Source organism: Candoia aspera, chromosome 2 (genome assembly GCF_035149785.1).
Source record: "Candoia aspera isolate rCanAsp1 chromosome 2, rCanAsp1.hap2, whole genome shotgun sequence".
Classification (NCBI taxonomy): domain Eukaryota; kingdom Metazoa; phylum Chordata; class Lepidosauria; order Squamata; family Boidae; genus Candoia; species Candoia aspera.
In genome coordinates, this window is record NC_086154.1 from 53,405,647 (window position 1) to 53,431,061 (window position 25,415).

Below are 25,415 nucleotides of genomic sequence, written 5' to 3' on the forward strand. Positions count from 1 at the left end.
CATTTCATTGCTTTGAGCTGTTCTACACTATTTTCCTGCAAATAGTCTCACAGAAAGATAAAAAGATTAAAGAGAAGAGTTCTTAAGTTGCATTTCTTATAAACTTGGTCAACTGTTCAGCTCATTAGATCAGTAGCTGCTGAATTTCATTCCCCAGACAAGGTCCATTTTTTTCCTGTAAGCTTCTAGTCATCCCTAGCTTATGTTACTGTATATTATCAGTATATGTTGTTGTTTCACCACAAGGAGCACAAGTCAATACTAAAGTGAGAACTCTTTTGATTAGGTTTGGATTTTTGAAGATTATTTGAAATATTGGGAATGGATAATCCATGCCTGGGGATCCTCCTCAACTTGTGTTTGGTGCAGAGGTGTTCTATTCACTGAAGATTCGAATGCATGACAATTTTGGGCCAAGGACATTTTTTGGCCTTTGGGTGATGTGCCAGGGGAGCTAAAAAGAATCAAGATGATGGCTTGGATTACATGGTCACAACCGCCATCTTGACTTTTTTACACCCCACCCCAAATACTCCTGAAGCCAAGGTTAAGAGAATTACTAGGATGAAATGGAAATAATATGATTATTCACTGCAAATTTCAAAGTACTCCATTTCAGTCAAATTTAGAAGGAACGCTTAAGGTCATATCCTTCTGGGGACTCTCTGCTACCTGGAGGCATCAGGTTGTACTTCTCTGATCTGAGGTGCAGCTAGAAAAGAATGAGGAGCAAAATCAGTTTATTTTTATTTTATACATGCATACATACATACATAATTTTATTTTGCTCCTTGAGTTTCTGGTAACTGTCCCCAGGCAAAAGTAATAGTAAAAAATACCCCCATTGCCTACTCTGTTTTGTTTTCACTGGCATCTCTTAATGGAGAGCCTGTTGAAGTATCAAAGCAGAAATTAAACCCAATAATAATGCTGGTTACAATTCATTCTAACTAATCCCAAAATTAATTTAGGTTCAAATTCCTTTCCAGACTCTGACTCCAATAGAAGGTATGCTCCTTTTCCTCTCTGCTCTCTGTTCATTCTTGGTTTCATCCTGACCTTAATTCCTGAAATTCTCAAGGGATATATTAAAATGATATAAAAACCATGTATGGTAAATAATGTTATTAAAACATACTGTTCTTTACAAGCTTTTTGTAATTTTCTCCTCCTTTTATTACAACAACAGGAGGTCATAATGTCCCCAGGATTTCTTAGGAATGAAGGACTCTGTGCACTGAAGAGACATTGTTGAGTTTCAGCCTACCAGGGAGATTGACTAGACTAGACTAGACTAGACAATTGTCTGGTTTCAAAATGCTTTTGAAACATTGCAGATATCTTGGAGGTATTCAGTGGACCCAGCCGAGATGGCCTACTGCTGACCTAGTCTACACTTTTCAATTGTCCTCACCAAGGAGTGTGATGCTACAAGGGGGAAAGAAGTGGGTGCATCATAGGATCCAGTTAGCAATGCATCTCAAATAGCTCCAGAGGAGGAAAAACAGACCAGAAGATTACAGCCAGTCCCTATTTTTATTTATTCATGTAGTGCTTCTGCCCTTCATTAATACGGATTATTTAATAACAGTTCATTTCATTAGCATGTACAGATTAAATTAACTTTGAAACTATTCATACTGAAATAGTTCATTGAAAAAGTAATGGCTTGTTTCCAAAAGTAAAAGTGAGTATGGAAGTAGAAAACACTTGAGTTTATGCATGGTAGCCTCTTATTTTTATGAATCTTCGTAATCTCTTCTCCCCCTTCATGGCACTCCCTGTAATATTTTAGGGATCCTACCTTACAGGCAGGCAGGCAGGCAGGAAAGCAGGCAGAATATAAGTCAATATAAAAATATAATAACATGGAGAATAGGGCTCTAAACATTCAGATAGCCAGTTCTGGTACAGATTACTTTTCATAGAGCTGAATTACAATCCTGTGATCTTTGTTATTTCAGAAGCCACACCAGAAAACATTTTTATATGTCCTTTAAAACATAATGGAATGTTAATACATTTTGAGGTTTGGTGCCACAAATTACAGCATTCCATCTGGTTAAGTGTGGGAAAAAAGGGAGATTCCAATCCACAAGAACGTTTTTCTTTTTCTTTATTTCGGGTGGGTATAAACAGTGTCTGAAGATGAGGCAGCGTTACTTGAATGGTGATGGGAACAATATTAATATTCAAGGCATGATTTAAGTCTTGATAGCTGAATATCCTAATAGCCAAAAATTAATTACAAATAAGCGTTGGCAGTGGGGGTTGCATCTGTATAGCAAAATAAATAAAATAAAATAAAATTGCTGTTTTGACTGATTTGTACCTTGGGATTTGTTCTTTTCCTTGCTGTTGGTATGTTACTGAAATGGGAAATAAATGATTTGAGCATTATGCAAAACAAAGCAAATACCCCCCTCCCCCCATTTGAGATGTCAAAGTTCAAGATTACCTGCCTCTGAGAACGAATTTGCAAAGTTAGGAATCTTTGACACTATTCCAGATGGACTATCATTTCCCTAAATTGTTCCCACTGTACATGGAAATAAAACATTCTTTTGGTTTAACCCTTTTTTTTCTTTCTGAAAATCAAGTCAGCAGATACCAAGCACTGTTTGGACAAAGCTAAACAACTGAACAACAAAAACAACCCCCCTCAAATTGGTGGTTTTTATGCTCCAGGGGATTATGGGCAAACTCTGAAAAGCTGTGTGGCCTTGGCAAATTCTGATGAAATGCAGGAAAGCTTGCAAAAGCCAATACTGTCTATAGCAGTAGTCCCCAATATTTCCTTTTTCCACATCATTAAGGTCTAGCTTTGGAGAATTCTCATGTAAGCTAAGGATTAGCAATACATTGCCTGTGGGCACTGTTGCATATATGGCAAAGTTATAAATGGAGTTGGCAAAATGTCCAGCTGAACAGGGTTTAGGGATTTGAAGAATCTACCTGGATTCCTTTGTAGCACAGAATTCCTTATAAACCCATTTTAGCAACTGACCTTGAAGGTAACACTCCACTCTGCTAATTGTAACCTTTCCAGATTGTGTTTGCAAGATTAAAAGCAAATTGGTACATAATGCTATCTTTGTTAGCAGGTCCCAGATAATAATGTAACCAACTCTCACCTGAAGCCCGCAGTGGTTTCCCTCCATATCTGTAACAGAAACGTATACATCGCATAAGATGCAATACATTTTTAACTGGATCAGTGGTACTGAAATGTATGGGAAACTGCTGTAAAGAATTAAGATGACAAAAAAGGGCTGTTAAGAAAACCTTACAATGAAGCATTAATCCATTCTAAGTTATATTAACACATATTAATATTCTTTAGCTATATTAATCTATACTAATAGATTAATCTATTAAATCTATACTAATAGATTAATACAAATGTTGTCAATAGAAATATTGAATCTGGGTGTTTAAATGTTTGTATTTCTCCTTAAGCTTATGTGTCTTTGAATGGGTATGTGTATTTGTATGTGCACCTTCTATTGTCTATTCTTTTTAAAAATTTGCTTTTCTCCCTCATTTATTTTTATTAACTCCATAGATAATGATGATGATTGATGATGATGGTGATGATGATGATGATATTTTTTATCCCATCTTTTTAATATATAACTCAAGGCCGCAAACATGCCTAATACTCCTTCCTCCTCCTATTTTCCCCACAACAGCAACCCTGTGAGGTGCATTCGGCTGAGAGGGAGCGACTGGCCCAAAGTCACCCAGCCGGCTTTCGTGCCTAAGGCAGGACTGGAACTCTCGGTCTCCTGGTTTATAGGCTAGCATCTTAACTACTACACCAGACTCTTTTAAGTTTGGTAGTGATGTTTTGTTTCTTCCATAAGAACCTAAATAAGACCAATTAAAAAGCAAAACAAACAAGAAACACCCTGATGAAATAGATATACTGGCATTTTATTTTTTTAATGTTGAAACTTGTGAAATTATGAATTCTATTGAGATTTAAAATATTCATTTCTGAAATCTTGCAACATTTTGAATGACAATATGAACATCTTGCATAATTTGGTGATCTCATGAGATTTTAGCCTTTATTTATTTATTTGGGATCCCATGCTAAGGAATATCTCCCCCCTTTTGCGGGGAGATGGGCAGTGATAGAAATGTGAATAATATAAATAAATAAATAAATAACTGCAGTATCTTTGTGGATCATGAGCGTTTTCCCCACCAAACGTTAAGAACTCTTGTGCAAAACCAGGCTGGAGCCGCCATCTGATGGACTACAACTTCTGTCATACCAAGGAATTTCTAGGCTGCATATTGGGAATTTGAGGTATATTGAGGACACTCTCACAAAACAGAAAAGCAAAATGCAAAAAGGACATTTCACACAACCTAGGAACTGCTTCCAGAAAAAGGTCTCCGTGTGTGCAGAATAACAGAGATGATCTTGAAGAAACCAGATAGAGACAATGCTTGGTAAAACATGCCTTTAGCCTGTGAAATGGAGCCTGAGAAAAAGCTCAGACTAACTCCTTCCTAATTCATAGAGCGTAAAAGGGAGGGAAAACTCAGACTTTTAAGATTCTGTTACTCTAGCCCATATTAATAAATATGGGCTAGAGTAACAGAATATGTTCCATTAGACATGTGGAGCCTGTTTCCTGACCTGCCTTACCTCCAAGGGCCAACCCCATCAAATGCATTGGGCAATGACACCATCTTTCCTCTTTAATGGAAGAAATAAAAGGTGGTGGCAAAACATGGAGTTACCCTCTGTAATATTCTGTGTTTGCAAAAAACAGAGGCTGGAAGCATCCTGGAAGATCAAGACTACATTCTAGGGCAGGGATGCCCAGTTGGAGGCCCAGGGCTACGAGCTCAAAAAGTTGATACTGAATATGACAGAAGGAGGACATTGTTTACTGCACGATGGAGAAGAATTTGGGCTAAGCATGCTTTGGAAACGATTGGAAGGAATGCTTTGGATCTCACAAGCACAGCCTCCCTCTGTTACTTATCAAGGCAGCCCCTCTTACTCCAGGCTTCTGCAAGGAAGGTGCAGCTACTTTAAGCAGGGAGTTCACTGCAGTTAAAGCAGCTCTACAAGCAGCTGCAGCCCTTTACTTCCAGGTTCAGCCAGTGGAGCAGAGCTAAGGCTCGGGGCTTAGACCAGAGAGGTGCTGGGCTTGGGTGAGCTCTGAGGCCCTTCTTCCAAATTGGTTTGAAATATATACAGCCCTACGCACTAGATCAGCTGTAAGCAAAGGCAAACAAAATCGCATCAATTCTAGAGTTTACTCTGCCCCTACCCAGTACTTGGAGTTTGGTGTAATGGTAAAGGTGCTGGCCTAGAAACCAGGCGAGGGTGAGTCCTAGTCCTCCCTCAGGCATGAAGGCCAACTGGGTGACTTTGGGCCAGTCACTCACTCTCAGCCCAACCCCCTCACAGGGTTGTTGTTCGGGGGACAATAGGAGGAGGCAGGAGTATGAGGTAAGTTCCCTGCCTTAAGTTAGCTGGGAGGCCTTCCAAATAATTAGAGCCCCATATGGTCTAAAGAGGCTTCCAGATGAATGGAGCCCCTTTTGATTTCTCCTCACCAGCTCCAGCTTCCCTTCCCTTAAGTACATGGCTGTTTGGCTTGTACACATCTTTTTTTTTAATCTTTCAGGAAATATTTCCACAGCAAAATGCAACCTCATTTGTTATATTTAAGGCTGCATTTTTGTTAAGCCTGTTTGGCAGGCTTCCTTCGCTCTTTCTGGCAGGCAATGGCCAGCTGAGATTTAGCACTAACAAACTGAGGATACGCTGACACAACAGAATGGGTTTAATCATTTTTGCTGCACGAAGGACAAGATACTTCAGAACATTGCCAGCTCTTCCCATTGCAAGAGCCAATGGGGCTGCTGCTTCACCTTCCCTCCCCTGTCTCTGGAGAATGCCCTTTTTTTTTCTTGAAATTTCCACTGAGCTCGAAAGATCTCTTGGGTAACCATGTTCTGTGAAATGAGCCATAGATGTTCAGCATTGCCACACAAGGGTATGAAAAATGGCCCATTGACATGAAAGCAAGACCTTTAAATCTGCAAAGCACACCCCAACTCCACATGTATTCTTATGCCTCCTTGTTCTTTTAAGTCTCTGTGATCTATCTAACTGTCCACTAAAAGAAGGCAACATTATACATTATCCCAGATGAACATGTGCAACACAATAAAGAAATAAGTTAATTGTACCAATATTTATCTAACTATCTCATCTTTCCTCTGAGGAGACCAAGGCTGCATGCATATGATTGTCACTTCTCCCTGTCCTTGTACCTATGCTGGGAGGAGGCTAAGATGAGAGAGGATGCTTGATCCAAGGTCACCCAGTGACTAGTGATAGATGGAGGATTGGAAGGCAAGATGTTTCTGGGCTAGTCTGACATCTTCTGTATTTAGGATGGAGATGGAGTTTAGCCTTTCAAACGCTTTACTAATATAGATTACTTAGAGAGCATTATCATAGCCCTGACCATAAAAGAGAAAGTACATGTTCACATGGCCAGGAGTACTGTACATATCTAGGCTGCAAAAAATCAAAGCAGCCACTAGATGGCAACAATGAGCTACCATTTTCTGCATTTCTTTGTTTCCAGCTAGTGGTCATCTGAAAGTCTGCAGTCCAGGTATTGTTGTAAATTGTAATCTTTAATAAATTACTATAAAAAATGAAAGTTTGCAGCCCAGGTCTGGTAATCGTAATATGCTCAATGATTTCTGGTTTGTCATGTTCACACCCATTGCCTCCTTCCTGCTGGCAACTGCAGCTGTCATGTTTCAATGCTTCTGCTCAATGCTGAGAAACAAAGTCAACATAAGCCATGTCTTCCTTTCAGTTTCTTTTCCTCTTAGCAAGGGGAGAAGTTGCCAGCATGCTATACACAAAACCTCAGACAAGTCAGTAGTCACCATTTGGGCTAGGGTGGAGGCAGTGGTCGCCACTTGGGGTGTGTGTGTGTCAAAACAGACAAGTAGATGATTGTGGCATTGCAATCCACACACAAATGAAGAGGTGGGGCGTTTATTGTAATGCTGCAACCAAAATCTTGTTTTTTTGACCTCCTCCCCTCACATGGACATCGCTGAATGGAGGAGCTAGCTAGACCTCTGGAGGAAAACCAGATTAGGAAGAACTGCCCAGGGGCAGAGAGGATCTTAGATTCTCATGTAGAGCTATCATATCTTGAATGCAAAAATCCAGACACCACTAGATGGCAGCAAAGGGATATAGACAACTCTAGTTCTTTGGTGGTCATCTGGAGTTTTGCAGCCCAGATATGGTAGCTTTACACTCATCCCAACATTCTGACATTATAGTCCTATGGAACTCTTTCCTGGAGTATTTTGTTAAGCTTGATACCATTACACTGTATCTTACACATGTCCCAAATTCCATGTTTTTTGGGCTCAGAATGTCTAAAGATTACACTACAAAAATTACCAGCAAAACACTGATGTTTGATGGCTTTTTTTTCCTTTTTCCTTCTTTGATATATGAACAAAACAAGGTCTCTTGGGCTTCTGCTAGACTTAGGACTTAGCTGCCCTGCCTAGTGTTCCTGTCACAAAACGGGCAGGCTGCTATCTCTGGAGGACAGAAATGGATGAGCTCATCTTCTATTAATCACCCACTTACCATCAAAGCAACTTCAGGGCACATTTTTCTGCTCCACTTCTGAAATACAGTTTCCTATATAACATTGCCTCAAGCACTCCTGTGCATTTTAGTCTGTTGTAGGCTAATCTCAAAAATTCATTGGTTATTTTGTAGAGGAAGGAATGCCTCTTCAACTAAATCAGTGCTTACTACACTCTCTAATACTGTTTAAACCTGCATTTACCATAAGTGCTGTAATAGCACAATGGCTACAATTCTTGCCTTGTAAACAGAAGGATAGTGGTTTGAAATCCAAGAGAAATGGGTTTTTATTCTTAAATTACTATATAAAAACTCCCTTCTCACCCCTATGGGTGGTATGTGTCTTCCTTAACCTCGGATCCTCTTCCAGAGGCCTGGGAGTTTGAAGGTTCTGCGCAGTCTCTTAGCTGTCCCTAGCACTGCACTCTTCTGGACAGAGAGCTCTGCTGTTGTTCCTGGGATCTGTTGGAGTCACTCTCCCAGCTTGGGGGTCACAGCCCTGAGTGCTCCTACCACCATTGGGACCACTTTGGCCTTCACTTGCCACATTCTCTCTAGTTCCTCCTTCAGGCCCTGGTACTTCTCCAGCTTCTTATACTCCTTTTTCCTGATTTTGCTGTCACTTGGCACTGCTACATCTATCAGCACAGCTGTCTTCTGGTCCTTGTCTATTACTACAATGTCTGGTTGATTGGCCAGTACCTACCTGTCTGTCTGGATCTGGAAGTCGCACAGGATCTTAGCCCTGTCATTCTCCATGACCTTCTGTGGAATCTCCCATCTGGACTTGGGAGGGTCTAGCCCCTACACTGTGCAGATGTTCCTGTACACAATGCCAGCTGCTTGCTTGTGCCATTCAGTGTATGCTATTCCTGCCTGCATCTTACACCCTGCCACTATGTGTTGGACTGTCTCTGAGGCCTCTCTGCACAGTCTGCACCTCGGGTCCTGTCTAGTGTGGTAGACCCCTGCTTCTATGGATCTGGTGCTTAGTGCATGTTCTTGTGCTGCTATGATCAGTGCCTCAGTGCTGTCCTTTAGTTCAGCCCTTTCCAGCCACTGGTAGGATTTCCCAAGGTTGGCCACCTCAGCTACCTGTCGATGGTACATCCCATGTAGGGTCTTGTCTTACCATGGCATCTTCCTTCCATGTCTGCTGCTGCTCAGGCATTATCTCAACAGCTCATCTTTAGATGCCATCTTATTGATGTACTCCTGGATGCTCTGGGTCTCATCCAGGACAGTGCCTTGGACACTCACCAGACCCTGCCCTCCCTCTTTCTGCCTGGCGTACAGTCTCTGGGTGTTGGACTTGGAGTGGAAGCCTCCATACATTGTGAAGAGCTTCCAGGTCTTCACATCGGCAGCTTCCATGTCCTCCTTTGGCCAGCTCACTATACCTGATGACTGTCAGGGCATACATGTTGATGGCATGGATCTTGTTCTTCCCACTGAGCTGGCTCTTTAGGACCTGTCCTATCCTTTGGTGGTACTTGGTTGTTGCTGACTTCCTTGCCTCTTCATTGTGGTTCCCATATGTCTGTGGGATACCAAGGTACTTGTAGCTGGTCTGTATGTCTGCTATGTGGCCTGCTGGTAGTTCCACCCCATTGATCTTAACTACCTTCCCTCTCTTTACTACCATCCAGCCACATTTCTCCAGTCCGAATGACATCCCAATGTCCTCACTGTAGATCTGTGTCAGGTGGATCAGTGAGTCGATGTCTCGTTCACTCTTAGCATACAGCTTGATGTCATCCATGCAGAGGAGGTGCTGATGGTAGTTCCACTCTTGAGCTTGTATCTGTATCCACTTCTTGTGATAATCTGGCTGAGGGGGTTCAAGCCCATGCAGAACAGCAGTGGGGACAGTGCATCACCTTGGTATATGCCACACTTGATGGCCACTTGTGCAAGCTGCCTTGAGTTGACTTCCAGTGTTGTCTTCCACAGTCCCATTGAGTTCTTGAGGAAGGTCCTTAGTGTCCTGTTGACTTTGTATAGCACCAGGCATTCACAGATCCATATATGTGGCATTGAGTCATAGGCTTTCCTGTAGTCAATCCAGGCTGTGCTCAGATTGTTCTGTCTAGACCTTGAGTCTTGGGCCACTGCTCTATCTATGAGCAACGGGTGTTTGGAGCCTCTGGTGTTGCTCCCAATGCCCTTCTGAGCTGTGCTCATGTACTGGCCCATATGGTCCTGCAGCTTTGCAGCTATGATGCCTGATAGGGCTTTCCATGTTGTGGGGAGGCGGGTTATTGGCCAGTAGTTGGATGGTGTTGTTCCCTTGTTGGGGTCTTTCATGATCAGCACTGTCCTACCTTGTGTTAGCCAGTCTGGGTGGGAGCCTGCTGCTAGCATCTGGTTCATCTGTGCTGCTAGGCGTTCATGCACTGCTGTTAGTTTCTTTAGCCAGTAGGTGTGGATCATGTCTGGGCCAGGTGCTGTCCAGCTTTTCATGTTCTTGACCCGCTGTTGGATGTCTGCTACTGTGATGGTGACTGGTTCCTGCTCTGGGAGATTTCTGTGGCCTTCTCTCAGGTCCTGTAGCCACTTTGCACTGGTGTTATGTGTCTTATCTTTCTCTAGTACTGTTCCATTTCTGCTGTTGGTGGCTTTGCTGTTACTGTGTTGTTGCACTGCACTTGGGAGTACACCTTGGATGGTTCTTTGGTGAACAGGGCATTTATCTTCTTGGCCTTCGCTTCTCTAGTGTATCTCCTTAGCCTGGTAGCCAGTGTTGTGTGCCTTTGTTTAGCAGTCTCTAGGGCTTCAGATGGAGTCAGGCCCTTGTATTTTTTCAGTAGCCAAGTCTTATCCTTATCCAGGGGGTGGGGGGCAGTATGTACTGCTGTTCTTCTTGATCATGTAGCCAAGCATCTCCAGGATTATAGCGGCTGTAGTGTATATCAGTTCATTGGTTTGAGTTATGGTGGTAGTAAGGATTGTCGCGACGGCTCTATTAGCATCTTCTAGCATACTATCTGATGGTACTTCTCCACTGAGCCTTGGTAATTGGTCTCAAGAGTTGACTGTAGCTAGTTCATCCATGATCTTTTGCCTCACATCAGCTGTTGTGCTCTGTAATGGAGGGGGTGGCAGCGATGTTCCAGCTTCAGGTGTTGGCCGGACCTCCAGTTGTTCTTCCGGGTCTTCTTGAGTCTGGGATATAATGTGCAGTTGATCTATCTCAAGTTGTGAGAGCAGCTTCTTCTTTACTATGTTGAAGCGTTGGGTAACTGGCTGTTTCTCAGTTAGTGTGGATGCAGGTCTTCGGTCCATCCATAGTTCCCTCATGCTGTTGTAGTAGCATTCCATCAATTCCAGGTTCTCTTGTCTCATCCATGTATGGTTTGTTCCAGTAGCCCACTTACCGTCAGATTGTCCTGGTTCCCCAACATCTGACACGGAACTTGTTAATCCGGGCAACATCTGAGCCAGAATGACTCCCTTAGTTTGTGTCACTTTCATATGTGAGGTAGGCAGGTGAAGCGTTAGGGGGTCTTTGCCCAAGGACCCCTACTGGTAAGGTAGGTTCAGCCAGGATTTGAACCCCAGTCTCCTGCTCCAAAGACGGCATTCTAACTATTACATGCATTTTATTTATTTATATATATATATATATATGTATATATGTATATATATATGTATATATATATATGTATATATATATAATTAAATTACTATTCATCCTTTCTTGAGCTCCCTATTTTTCCCTGTGCATTATTATTATTATTATTATTGAAAAATCACTACTGGTTCACAATTGTACCATTTCTCCAGGCACCTCAGATAGAAGGGCTTTAGCCTCAGTGCCCAAATAGCAATGAGCTGTTGGCATGGCCACTGTAGTCCTACAGCACTTACGGGAAGGATAAGTCTAAAAGATACTAGAAAGAAACAGGGCAGTAAGAAAGGATCTTTTCAAAAAGCTGCTTGTTGTGCCTGCATGTATGCCAATTTGATACTTTCATTCTGTATATATAAATTCAATTTCATTTTTCTCTCTCTCTCCTTCCTTCCCTCCTCCCTCTTCATCTTGTTCCCAACCTATGATTTAAAGACTTACATCACTATTCTGTACCTAGAATAAAATATGCCCCCCCTTAATTTGATACTGGACGGCCAGTATCAAAAATCTGTAAAACTTTGGTATCTAGAATCTGGGTGAGGTCTCTTGCAGTTGTGACAGATTCTAATTTGGACAGCATTATTTGAAACACACAGGTAGACATTAAGGCAGAACAGGTCCCAGAGAAGAGGGGAATAAACCTCAACCTAACTGTGTAGAGAAATAGACCCACCATGATTGCATGGAAATCCTGCCTTGATTCTGGAGCACCTAATACTTTTTTACATAATAAGATATACCTAGTACAGGGTTTCTCAACTTGGCAACTTTAAGATGTGTGGACTTCAACTCCCGGAATTCCCCAGCCAGCATATGCTGGTCAGGCAGTAAATCCTTTGTATAGTTATCCAGTCTTTACTCTTGCTAAGAGGCACAGACTACTCGGTCTCTGTGCATGAAGTTTGACAGGGCTTCCACTGAAGTTTCAAGAGATGTTGTACAGTTTTAATGGAAGGTAAAATAGACCTTATGGGTTGTCAAATAAAGGTCCATTCAGCTGCCAAACTTAATTGGGTTTGAAAAGATGCTGGTGCAAAAGTGTAAAGTGAAGCATTCTGTGTCCCCAGTTTTAACTCACTAAGACAAAGGAGAGGAAATCAAGATTTAAGCTAAGCAAGCACAGTAGCGGTAGGCAAATGGCATTAAAATTTAGACTGTTTCAATACTATGTTAGTAATCAAGGGACAATTATCAACTATTCTCTGCTCAGGCAGAAAAGTTTCCAGCACCAGATGGACAGAAGTTTTATTAAAAGATTTCATTGAAGTCTCTACCCATAATTAAATAGTTCTAAGTACTGGTTATTGGAACAGTCAGGCATATGGCGCAAGACTGAACAGCATTTCATTCTGTTATACGTAGGGTCACCATGAGTCGTAAATGACTCGATGGCAACTAACAACAACAAGTACAGGTAGTCTTCGCTTAATGACCATTTGTTTAGTGACTGTTTGGATTTACAAAGGTGCTGAAAAAACCGACTTACAACTGGTCCTCACACTTATGTTCATCGCAGCATCCCCGCGGTTATGTAATTGCGATTTGGGTGCTTGGCAACCAGTTCACATTTATGACCATCACAGCATCCTGTGGTCATGTGATCACCATTTTCGACCTTCCTAGCTGGCTTCTGGCAAGCAAAATCAATGGGGAACTGCGTGATTTAGTTAACAACCATGCCGCTCGCTTAACACCCATGGTGATTTGCTTGAAGACCGCTGCAAAAATGGTCATAAAATTGGGTCAGACTCACTTAATGACTGCTTCACTTAGCAACCAAAATTCTGGTCCTAATTGTGGTCATTAAGTGAGGACTACCTGTAAGTGAAATTAAATGTTGTAGACAATCATGAACGTCACAGAGGATTCTACCTCTGGACACAGAGCCTCACAGATCTACTGCACTGTGATTCGTGCAGATGTGTTCATTGTCCTGAGGAAATCCAAATGCAAATAATGCCTTTTCCAAAATAAATTGGGTTTGAAACACATTACAGCCTCCTGAAGAACCTCTTCTGAGGGTCAAGGGTCCCTCACAATTATGGTACAGTGTGATGTGAGAGTGGAGGCTAACACTGAAAGGCAAAAGCATCTTCCATGCTTCTATCTCCATATATAGCTGGTGCGACCCAATGTAAAGGATAACCTATGTTGTCCCAATCCCTGTTTACATGAAACCTTTGGTGAATTTAGTGAATCCTGTTTTAGACTGAAGAAAGTCAGTCCTCCTTTTTGGCCCAAAAGGTTTATGTTTATGGTTCATACTCAAACGTGTGTCATATTTTATGTAGAGGATGGGAAGAGCTGTAGCAAAATTCAGAGGCTTGCCCTTCAATAGATTGGACTGGATACTAGCTGGACCTGCTTAGAGAAGACTTTACTTAGTGAGTTCATATGAACTGAGTTCGCCCAATGAACCATAGTATGTCAAAACCTTTATTAGGGCCTTTAAGCTAGAAATGTCAAACAAACCACAGTGGGTTAGTTCACAGAGATGTAAAGCCAAAACGATGCAAACCTCAATAGAGCTTATCACAATGTCTTTGAAATCACTGGGACAATCAGTGATTAAATTAATCTTACTGATTAGTGCATCTCTAATCCATGGAAGACTAGCTGTTAAAGAACAATGGGTGTCAAAAGCAGTTGTTTTAATCCTTCTTAACAGATACTTTGCAGGATTAACTACATTTGACCTGAAACAAAAAAAGGATTTAGAGAAAAAATATCCTTTTTTATTTTTACATTTGACTTTGCTTGCATCTTTGAATATCCACCTGGTGACTCCCTTGTAGTGCTCTCCTTTTTCCTAGAAGCAGCAAGTCCACATCTTCGCTTATCCCCTGAACTCTTTTCCAGTTTGATTCAACCTCAGATCTTGTTGCTAAACCTGGGAACCTTCATAGGCATAAGGAGGCATTGAGAATGGATGCTTTGTGTTGCCTCCATGTGCAAAACGCAGTTGTGGTGGTGGAGATTTCCCAGTTCTTTATGTTAGGTTTGCACATATTCAGGGGTGTCCGCAGTTTACAGTCAAAATAAGTCAAGATGGCAGCCATGATGATGTGATTGAAGGAGGACTGCCATCTTGACTCTTTTAACCATGCCCTGCAGACACCCCTGGATATATTTATCTGCTTTGATAGTCCTGCTTCCATGAAAAGCATCAACAACATTTTTGAAAAAAATTAAAATGATAATGCTTTATTTAGGAGTGGAGGATGAAGAGGGAATGAAGAACATAACCAGAAAAGGGAGGCTGTGCGTTAGATGGTTAATTTGAACGCCACAAAAAAGCAATAAAACCTTAGTTATTCAGCACTGGGGAGAGAATGCCTTTTGCCATTCCACTTTAGGTAGCAAAATAAATTCATATGCCTGGCAATTAGTTCATCTGTCAAATGATGTTCAGTTTTTACTGCTATCTAAAACATATGCAAGTGGGACTTTTTAAGCAAATCAGTTCAGGATGTGCTTATATTTTTTTCCTTTATTTATTTATTTATTTATTTAATTTGTCCCTGCCCATCTCCTCCCATCAGGGAACTCTGTTAAATAATCAGTTAAAACAACAAACATAAAATATAAAATACAATATATAAATATATAATTACTCTTAATAAATAGATATAAAAATAAGAGTAAAAATAAAAATTAGAGTAAAATCCAAGTGGCAGGAGAATCTGATAACAGTCCTTACGTGAGAGGAGTGGTCTAAGATACCAGCCATCCCCAAGCGGAGCTACTCCCTTCTCCACCCCAAGTGAGGCAGCAGAGCCAGGTCTTCTGGAAGGCCAGGAGCGTTGGGGCTAATCTCACCTTTGGGGGCAGCATGTTCCACAGGGCGGGAGCTACTGCAGAGAAGGTCCGCTTCCTGGACCCTGCCAAATGAAGTTCTCTTACAGACAGGGTCTGTAACATGCCCTCTCTGCATGATCAGGTGGGATGGGCTGATGTGATGGGGAAGAGGGGGTCCCTCAGGTAACCTGGTCCCATGCCATTTAGGGATTTAAAGGAGATAACCAACACCCTGAATTGGACCCAGAAGCAGACTGGTACCCAATGCAGCTCACGCAGCAGTTGTCCTAACAACCAGGAAACACACTGAGACAAGGAACTGGTCTCTAATATTTATTATTAGTACTTAACAGGAATCCTAACAAACTGAAGAAGCGTGGGAAAAACCCAGACATATAACCCCCAAGGGTTAAGGCGGTCCCGATCTGTGCCTCTTTGAATGGCTGAACAATTCCTCAGTGTTACGCATGCGCTTGACAGTCTGGATGGGAGCCCCCTGCTCGCCATCCTTACTCATGACATCAGTGGTGTTACATGTGCCTTTCTGGGGGCACCAAAAACAGGTCGCGCGGCTGCATTTTGGACCAGCTGAAGCTTCTGGATACTCTTCAAGGGTAGCCCCATGTCGAGCGCATTGCAATAGTCTATGTGGGAGATAACAAAGGCATGAGTGACCATTCGAAGGGCCTCCCGATCCAGGAAAGGGCATAACTGGCACACAACACGTAGTTGCGCAAAGGCCCTCCTGGCCACGGCTGCCACCTGCTCTTTGAGCAGGAGCCATGAGTCCAGGAGGACCCCCAGATTATGCACCAGGTCTGTCTGGGGCAGTGCAACCCCATCCAGAACCAAAGATGACAAAGTCCCAGATATGGAAGAGCTGTTAACCCACAGCCACTCTGTCTTACCAGGGTTCAGCTAAAGCCTGTTGTTCCCCATTCAGACCCCTACAGCCCCCAGACACCGAGAAAGGGGAGTCACAGCATCACTTAATTTTACCTGGGATGGAGATGTACAATTGAGTATCATCAGCATATTGTAGCATATTGATGATACGTCACCCCATGGTGATGGATGATCTCACCCAGCGGTTTCATGTAGACGTTGAAAAGGAGCGGAGAGAGAACCAAACCCTGTGGTACCCTGCAAAGAAGAGGCCAAGGGTCGGATCTCTTGCTCCCTATCACCACAGATTGGGACCGGCCCACGCTGCCCACCCCCAACTCCCTGAGCCACCCCAAAAGGATACCATGGTCGATGGTATCAAAAGCCGCTGAGAGGTCAAGAAGAGCAAGGATGGGTGCACTGCCACCATCCCGCTCCTGCCATAGATCATCCATAGGTATGGCCATAACTCCCACCATCTTTTTATTGCCTCCCTCCCCATTTTTGTTTGAATGGCTGATGTTAGCTGTTCTGGAATGGGCATAAATATCTTAAAGCCTTAATTGCTATACCACAAGAGTTGTATGATTCCCCAGTCAAGTCCAAAATGTTGGAAATTAATCCTGAGATGCAGGCTCATGTCTTCATAGCACATTCAGCCCATTTTCAGAAACAACTGTTATAATAATAAGATACATTTCTGTTCTACCTTGTGTACTCCCACCCACCTCATTCATTTAGAGCAGTGTTTCTCAATTTTGGCAACTTTAAGCTGTGTGGACTTCAATTCCCAGAATTCCCCAGCCAGTGCTGTCTGGGGGAATTCTGGGAGTTGAAGTCCACACATCTTAAAGTTGCCAAGGCTGAGAAACACTGGCTTAGAGTATTGCTTGAAAATTATATCATGTAGATCAAAATTGGAAAACTTGCAGCCTTCCAGATATTGCTGAATTACAACTCCCATCATCTTTCACCATTGGCTATGCTCCTGAGTGTTGTCAGCTGTAGTTCAGCAACTTCTGAAAGGCCCCACATTTCACTGTTTTTACTGTAGAGGGGTTACGGTCATGAAAAAACAATTTCTGAGTGAAATGTTTATGTCATGTTTTTGTAAACAAGTAAGATACATTATATTCAGGTATGCAAAGTTCTGGAAAGTAACTTATAAAATACTCACCTGAGTAGTCTGAGAGCAAGATTTAGTAACACCTTTGTTATTTTAGCTGTTGTGCATTTGCATAGTTTACTATAATGATGTAAAATATTTATACATATGCCTTTCACATAGGACCACAACCAGGATATACTTACATTTGTGATGACATCTGCATCACATACATTGATTTTATGCTTTTATGGCATTTGGTTTTCAAAAAATAATTCAAGTTGTCAAATTCCACAGCAATAGTCCAACAGGGGCTTTTCGTCAAATGTTATGGAATAGGAAGTGTGGACTAGAGGTGGGAGTGTGTAATCCAATCATTGCTGTTTTACTACCAAATTCCCCTCAACAATTCCTACAGTATTTCATAATGCCTGAGGAGAGATTTCTCAACCCTCTCCAATGGACATTTTCCAGATGTGTTGAACTTCAGCTCCTGTAACATGTAGCCAGTGTGGTCTTCAATACATTTGGAGATCACCAGATGGTGAAAGGTGGCTCCCTATGACCCCAGGCATGCTATCAAATGGGTTCAGTCACAATTTATCACTTTGTTTTAGTGTCCCAGAAGTGAATAGTTCAATGAATGGCACTTTTACAGAAAAGCAAATTACTGTCCTCTGAAAACAACCAAGTTATATGTTATACATGAGACAACCTTTGAGGACAAATTGTTAAAAGACTTTCATAGTTGTGAAGTGAGAGATACTTTGGGCTGTCTTCAGCCCTTTTTGGTTTTATTTGATTAACTCCGTTAGCTTTTTTAGGTTAACAAATTTAGTTCATTACCATTAAGATTCAACTTGTTGTCAGTGGTGACTAATAGATTCAAATATGAATTATATTTACTAAAAAAATCATAGATTTTGGAAATTCTAAAATGTTTTGGATGTACTACATTTGTGAAATTAAAGATTGCCTTCCTTTCTGAAATATGCTACTGCATTTTTAGCAGTCTGAGGTCGAGAAATTTGTTTTAAACAAACTATACCCCATTAATAGTCAACAAACACAACTGATATCTTCAGTGATTTGTGACAACCCTAGAAATGAGCAAGGGAGCATAGAAACAGTTTTTATGCCAGAAGTTTAAGGCAAGATATATATAGATATATAGATATGTAAAAAGCCCTTCTCACCCCTATGGGTGGTATGTATCTTCCTCAACCTGAGGTCCCCTACCAGAGGCCTGGGAGTTTGAGGGTTCTGCGCAGTATCTTAGCTGTCCCTAGCACTGCACTCTTCTGGACAGAGAGCTCTGATGTTGTTCCTGGGATCTGTTGGAGCCACTCTCCCAGCTTAGGGGATATATATATATGTATGTATGTATGTATGTATCTGTATTTGTATCTGTATCTGTATCTGTATGTATATATATATATGAAATATTATAGAATATTAAATTAATTTTCAGATGAAGGGGGAACATGCTGTCCATTCAGAACCCTGCCACCTTTATGTAATAGCTATTCTAGAAAAACAAGGCTAATACAAATTAGAAAAATAACTCCCCTTATTGTTTTACAATATGTACCTGCTAAGATTCAGAAAAGAAGAAAGAAAAGAAAAGAAAAAACACACACGAACACATGTTAGTTAATTTCAAGTTACCAAATGTTTTGGGTTACAGTCATCTTTTCAAAAACCAGTCAGTGATTTATGATTTGGAACATTTTCACCAAAGCCCTTGAGGCTCTGAAAATAACACAGCCTACATAAATTGACATGAGCAAGTTTTTTTTTAATAAATAAAGTCCCATAGAAGCAGAATATATTTAAACTCAAACCGAAATTATGATTATAATTCACATGAGAAAATACTAGGAGTTTAGAAAAAAGGTTTTGTTCCCTGAAGTGGCTGAATGGTCTAATTAAATACAGAGCCCATAGTGACATTTTTTTTTCCTATTTCAAACTTTGATACATGCTGAAAATGTTATATATTCTTGTAGCTCATTCATAATTCTGCTTAACATTTTTAAACTGATAAATGCCTAGTTTCTTGAATACCATCTTTTGCAAGCTAAACAGTTTTAATATGAAAAATGTAATATGATGTCTAAGCTATAACATAATTTTTATTTACCACTTTATATTTTCAATTTTCCTCAAGCTGTTAGCACCAGTTGAAATCAAAATCTGAAACATATAGATTTCCTTATTTTCAATAAGGAAATTAAAAATGGCATTTTATTTGAGGCAGATTGGATTGCTACCATCTTGATCTAGAATCCCTCTCCAAATTCTTAAATATTGTGTTTCCCACTTGTAAATCAATCATAGAAAGCAGAGGCAAGGAATAGCTAGAAATCAATGTCATCAAATCTGTTTCGCAGATATTCTAGGATCCCAGTTATTTGACTACTGTTTGCCAAGTATTGAACGCACATTTCCATATTAGAACAAACATCCTGCCAAACCCAACTCATCAGAATGCAATCAGCATTTGGCCAATTCTAGCTAGCAACATGTCACAAAGTTGCAAGATTCAAAAACACATTTTATGTTCAAGCTTTGTATCTTGATTGAATATATAATATATAATCCATGAGGAATCAGGGTGTAATGAATAACTATCCTCTTCAGTTTTGATAATAAATACAGTTCACATTTGGGTTGCTTTAGATACGCAGCCATATTAGTTTGATTCACACAATGCAGACTTGCCTACTGTTCTGAGTTTATTCCATATCCTCTGGTGTGCTTTTGTCCATTGTGTAGGAAGCAAACCACAGGTTTAAAGTGATAAAACTATAAGTTTGATCCCTGTCAGTACCAATCCAAGAGCAGCCAATGGAGAGCCATCTCCTACTGGAGGGAAGCGCAATTGTGTTCAAGGTAGAGAATGACAAGTTCAACCCTCTTTAGAAATGTGGTTGCTGATAGCTAACTGTGCTTCCCATGACCTGTAACGATGCTTCCTTGTTGTTTCCAACTGTTCTCCTTAGAGGATTGTGAGAGCAGTTTTGGAGAACCACTGTGGATCAAAGACCTGATGTAAGACTGTTTATCTATTCACAGTTTATGGCAAGGACAGGCAACTTACATCATGTCAGGAGTTGCTAAGCTCTAACTCCTAGCATCCGTCACCATTGACCAGATGGGCTCAGGAGACTGGAAGCTGTAGTTCAGCAATATCTGGACTACCACCTGTTATTTACCTCTGGTTTAATTCTCTCTCACTACAGACAATTTCCCTGAGCGACAGTATTCAGATCATGGTGATCAGTGCTTTGCCTGCATTGGTGTTCTTTTGAGACCATTTACACCATTCTAAATCTTCAGCATTAGCAGCGTATTTACTTAGGGAGAAGGAGGGGGTAATGCTACATTTCAATTTTAGCTCAGCTCCCAAATTCCCAAGATAATGCTTTTTACCAAAAGCAGGCTGGATGCATGATCTGTCTGAACAGTGATACCAGGTGGCTTTCCAAAGTCACCAAACGTTTCCAGTGAAAAACAATTTCCTTTCTCTCCCAGTCAGAAGTTGATGAATGCTATCTTGTTCCAACTTGCTGCCTTGTAAATACTAATCCAAACAGCAGTGTCAAAAAATCTGCCCTATTGCTTTGCAACATTCGGCTTGCTTGAGGGCAATCACATGAGGGATCTCACTGCCAGCTTTGCCAAGATCAAAAGAGCCTGCTGCCTGCTGCTTCCACCACCACACACAGGGAGTGTTTCACATCTCAGGGGCAAATTTGATTTTCTGGTTCTGCGCCAAACTACCACTAGAGGCAGCAGAGGGAAAACGAGAGGCTGTGCAGCTTACACTTGACACAAGCGTACATCATAAATGAACTATAAAACAGCATAAAGCTTACTTTGCACTATGTATCCTGAGCACCTTGAAATGTACATATATTATTTAATATTCATGTAAATCATAAATAATCATTCTTCTAGCAGTCTCTTTCAAGCCCAGCTAAATGTCAGGAAGATTTTGAAGAACCTGTAAGCTAATTGTTTTTTCATTTGGACCCTTTTGCACCTTTCTAAAACACTTATTTAAAAGTTAGACATATATAATTTGAGCATTGTAGAATAATGCAGTGACCTGTATAATTGTCGATTCATCACTACAGTAAGTATTCAGAAAACTTCCCTTGAGGGGAAAATTACTCTTGTTTGTTGTGAAGCTGAACTGTACTCTTGCTCCAATGTCAGTGTTATTTTAAATCAGGTTGAAAAAGCAGAGCTATTTTATCAAAGAAGACAGGAAAAAAGAATCTGGAAAATACTGCCAACATTTTGATGATATAGACATTTTAATATTAAAAGCAAATTGTAAATGTGTCTTTATAAACAATATGCATAAAATAGATCTATAATAGTAAAGCTCTGTCTCTTTTCTTTCACAGTAATTTCTTAGGTATGTAATATTTTCCCTTAAAAGAAATAGTGCAAGTTGGTGAACGTACTTATGTTAATGCATTAGAAATCTGATGACTCTTAATACAGATCCTTGTAAATTTCTTGTAGGAGTGGATGAAGGCTCATATCTGTCTCCGTCTTCTTTATAATTTGCAACAGCTGCACATGTTCTGTTACAATCTGTCTGAGGTCTGTCATTTTCTGCAACAATTTTGCAAACAGCTGTGATGATTCTGGGTGATTCAGCTTTAACTGGAGTTCTAATGATTGCAGCAAACTGTCTTGAATATCTTCAATAGGCTTCACATTCAGTAATCCAGGGCGATCTAGAAGGGAATAAAACCATTTGTTTTAAAATTTATTTAGTCACAACCACTCCATAGGTTTATTTGAATTGTAGAGGCGTCTGCAGCAGCTCTAGCGCAACATCGTGGAAACTACCTTTAAGCACCATCTGAACTAGAATTACCATAAGTTTTGACTTGCCCAACAAGTCTGCTTTTTAGGGTCAGATATGTTCAGAGGAATGATTTTTCCCTTCACTCACAATTTTAACTGCACCTCTGTTTCATTATATTTTGTTTCCTGCCATTTATGATTTTTGTTTAGCATGAAGCTGTTGACAACATTCAATCAGCTAACTCTCCACCTAAACCAACACAGCAGTTTTATGATATTTCTTGCATTAGTTCCTTCACTTCTCCCTGCTCTATAGCCATACACCCTGAAAAGACCAAAAAAAAAAAAAAACTTGAAATCCAACTTCAGCTTAACTGAACTCCTGTCTCTGTGTTGACCTTTTGGACAAATGGAGAAACACTATAATTCTATAAACAAAAGGCCTGAAAATACAGCCAAATGTTGCTAATAATTGTGCTCAATGTTCCTATTTTCACAATATCTGCAAGTGACTATTGCTGATTCTCTTGCTAATATATAATCTCTTAAACTCACTTGGCAATGTGAAACCACATCTTAATAACCAGAATCCACTGGATTCATGCTGCAAGGCAAAAGTTAATAAGTAAAACAATTGCTAAGTCATTCAAGTAAGCGGACAAGCTGGGTGTCATCTTGCTGTGGATGAGGGCATGGGGTACAGGCTCTGATGTCTGGATAAGCTGTACTGTACAGCTTTCACTAATCCAGTGCCCTCCGGCCAGGCTGCAGGAAAACTTCCATTAGCCCCTCTCAGAATGCTCACGGGGAATCACACAGCATCGCTGGTTTACAGCCTCAGGACAGGAGGAAACTGAGGGAAAGGAGCAAATGACACCCCTACATGACAAGAAAGCACATCACTAAGTTCCTGCATCATCAAAGAATAAAAGGAAGATTAACATTGGCAAACGATGATTTTCGGAGTCATGTAAATACTTTTGATACCCAATGTCTTTTCCCAGGTTTGGGTTATAGACACCAGATTTCTCATAATGGCCATTCCTGCAGCCTTTACAGAACAGTTCTTAAACCTGGGAGTGTAATTCCCTTGATCAGTTAAGCTTGCAATCCAAATTTCAGAGACCCAAACTGACTGCTATTAAGTTATTTAAGTAAGGCTGTTTAATTACATTGCACAGTTTAAGTTCTCTTTTTTTTCACTGGAATATGATTTTATTCAAGGTCACAGAAATCATAGGGCATTAAGTGAAGGAAGTTAAAACAAAAACAGATGAAAGCAAGAAATCAGCGCTGTGTCTGTTTAAAGGAGTTCATGTAGGCTGAACTAGTTCTTGTAAGGACTTACAATCTGATTGCATAAACCACAGAACGACTTATTTACTCTAGGCAGCAAAAAAGAGGCAGCATTCCATACAAACTGGATAGTTCCTTCATAACTTGGGTTTTTTACATTGTAAGTAACAATGACTAACCAGACTTAACATATAGGAAATTTTGTAGCCTCCCAAAATATATTTACAGTACATAACAAGAACATACAACCATTTTTCTTGAATGTTTTATTTTTCTCAGAAGTCACCAAATTATTGTTACCATTGCAGAATTCTAAATCCAATCAATATGTTAGTCACCAGAAAAAAGTAAGCAATAACAACATTCTACTGTAAATAAAATGAGGAAGGAATAACCCTGAAGTGTGAAAAAGGGGACATAGAAAAGCTGTGTCAAAAGGAATAGTCATACTGTATACAAAGCTGGACTTACATTATCTTAAGAGTTATATCCTATGATGTCTTTCTGCCAGCAAAATAGATTCTGCAGACAGAATAGACTTCCCCCTCTTTCCTCCTTCCAGTTCCAAATTTGGTTGAGAAGATTGGAAGAGCACAACAGATTTTTTTTTTCAGAAAAAGGAGGAGAAGAGAAAGGGAAGGTGAAGTCTGCTCATGTGATGTAGCACAAACAGAAGTCTGCTCATGTGACAGTCAAGGTCATTTATTCAAAGTATTTCTAGATCTGTCTGCTATGTATGGAGGATACATGTCCATAAACATTTTAGTGATGTGACAGTTGTTAATATTTTTAAAAATGTTACTGGTCTGGCTTTGGGAAGATTACACAGATTTTAACAGCATTTTGGTGATCTGCATATCCTAAAACATCTGGATGTGACTCACTGTGCAGAAACATATAAGTTAAGCAAATGTAAAGTCTGCAGCATCTGTTTCTACTGTTTTTGAAACCCTAGAAAAGCCCGTGCTTGCTTCACTAAGAGTCACTTTTTAATGTTAACAACATAGTACTATTCATCTTATCTAAAAAGTAACTTCCTTGCATCCGAAGCAAGTACAGGAGCACAGCCTGAAGTCTACAGGTTCTTTCTACAATAAGAAAGGGGTAATTTCAGACAGAGTTTTTATTTCCTGGATTTATCCAGAGGTCCAGATGTCCTCTTTGATTTGAGGCTCTCACCTATTTTCTCACTGCTTTGCCTGCTGGCTGGCTGATCATCGAGATAAACCCAATAAGGAGGGAAAGCCAGAAAACCTACATAATGCTTTCTGACTAGTAGCTCCAGAAGTCCTCCCTCTGAAAGTACCTCCAAATTAAGGCCAAGATTATGATGCTCAAGCATTATTTTTCTGAAATCACGAAGCACAGTTGGAATTTGAATAGTTACACTAGGACGTTTCAATGCATTTAAAGATACAGTAGATTCCAAATAGACTTTAGGACAAAGTCCTAACATGGGGGGCCAACATGTGCCCATGTTCCCAAATATTGGGGATTCTCATTTTAGGAAACATTAGACAGAAGTGATAAAAGATGAACTTCTATAGTTCATTTAGTTTAAACAGTTAACTACAGATGAACATTATGAATACTGGCATTATAATATCAATTATATCAAAGTTATTTTTAAAAGATTGACAATTATGTAAAATGTAAAGCTGAAACAATGTTCCCAAAGTAGATGACGATATTTAGAGATGGGCTTTTACCCAGGGTGGAAGTCTCTTTCATATTGTTCTCAAAGAGAACCATACTTTCTGTTAATCATTCACTTAGGAAACATTCGTAACAATGATTTTATGTTCTATGTACACTTGCAAAATTCCTATGTATTCCTTATCTCTTAAGAGCAATTGCTACTGAAACTCATTTAGAACAAGAATAGGCATTTGGCTGGGAACGCTTATCATAATGTCAATGTGACTCAGCAGTTGCGTGCTTGATTTTAATGAGTACAGCACAAATCAGGTTTTAAATCCAAAGAAAGTAGCATTGGCTGCACATACCTTAAAGTTACCAAAAAAATAATTTCTTAAAAGGTGGAAAATATCTCAAAATTGTTGGCTGGTTTGTCTTTTTTAGGGAGAGTTTGTCTTTTTCAATTTGTAAGCAGAAATTTGTATGCTGATAAAACAGTTCAAGCCCTTAAAAGAACTATTTTTAACTAGATTGGATCCAATAGAAGTCTGTAGCAG

General features: G+C 40.4%; 1 protein-coding gene across 2 annotated transcripts in view; it reads right to left on the reverse strand.

Moving 5' to 3' along the window:
- Positions 1-21,114: 21,114 nt before the first annotated feature.
- Positions 21,115-25,415, reverse strand: part of PPARG (peroxisome proliferator activated receptor gamma) — a 66,718-nt gene continuing 62,417 nt past the window's right edge. For both annotated transcript variants that reach the window (XM_063291838.1, XM_063291837.1), the window contains exon 7: positions 21,115-21,851. In XM_063291838.1, the coding sequence (XP_063147908.1) occupies positions 21,604-21,851 (248 nt within the window). In that variant the 3' untranslated portion in view covers positions 21,115-21,603. The remainder of the gene's footprint in view (positions 21,852-25,415) is intronic.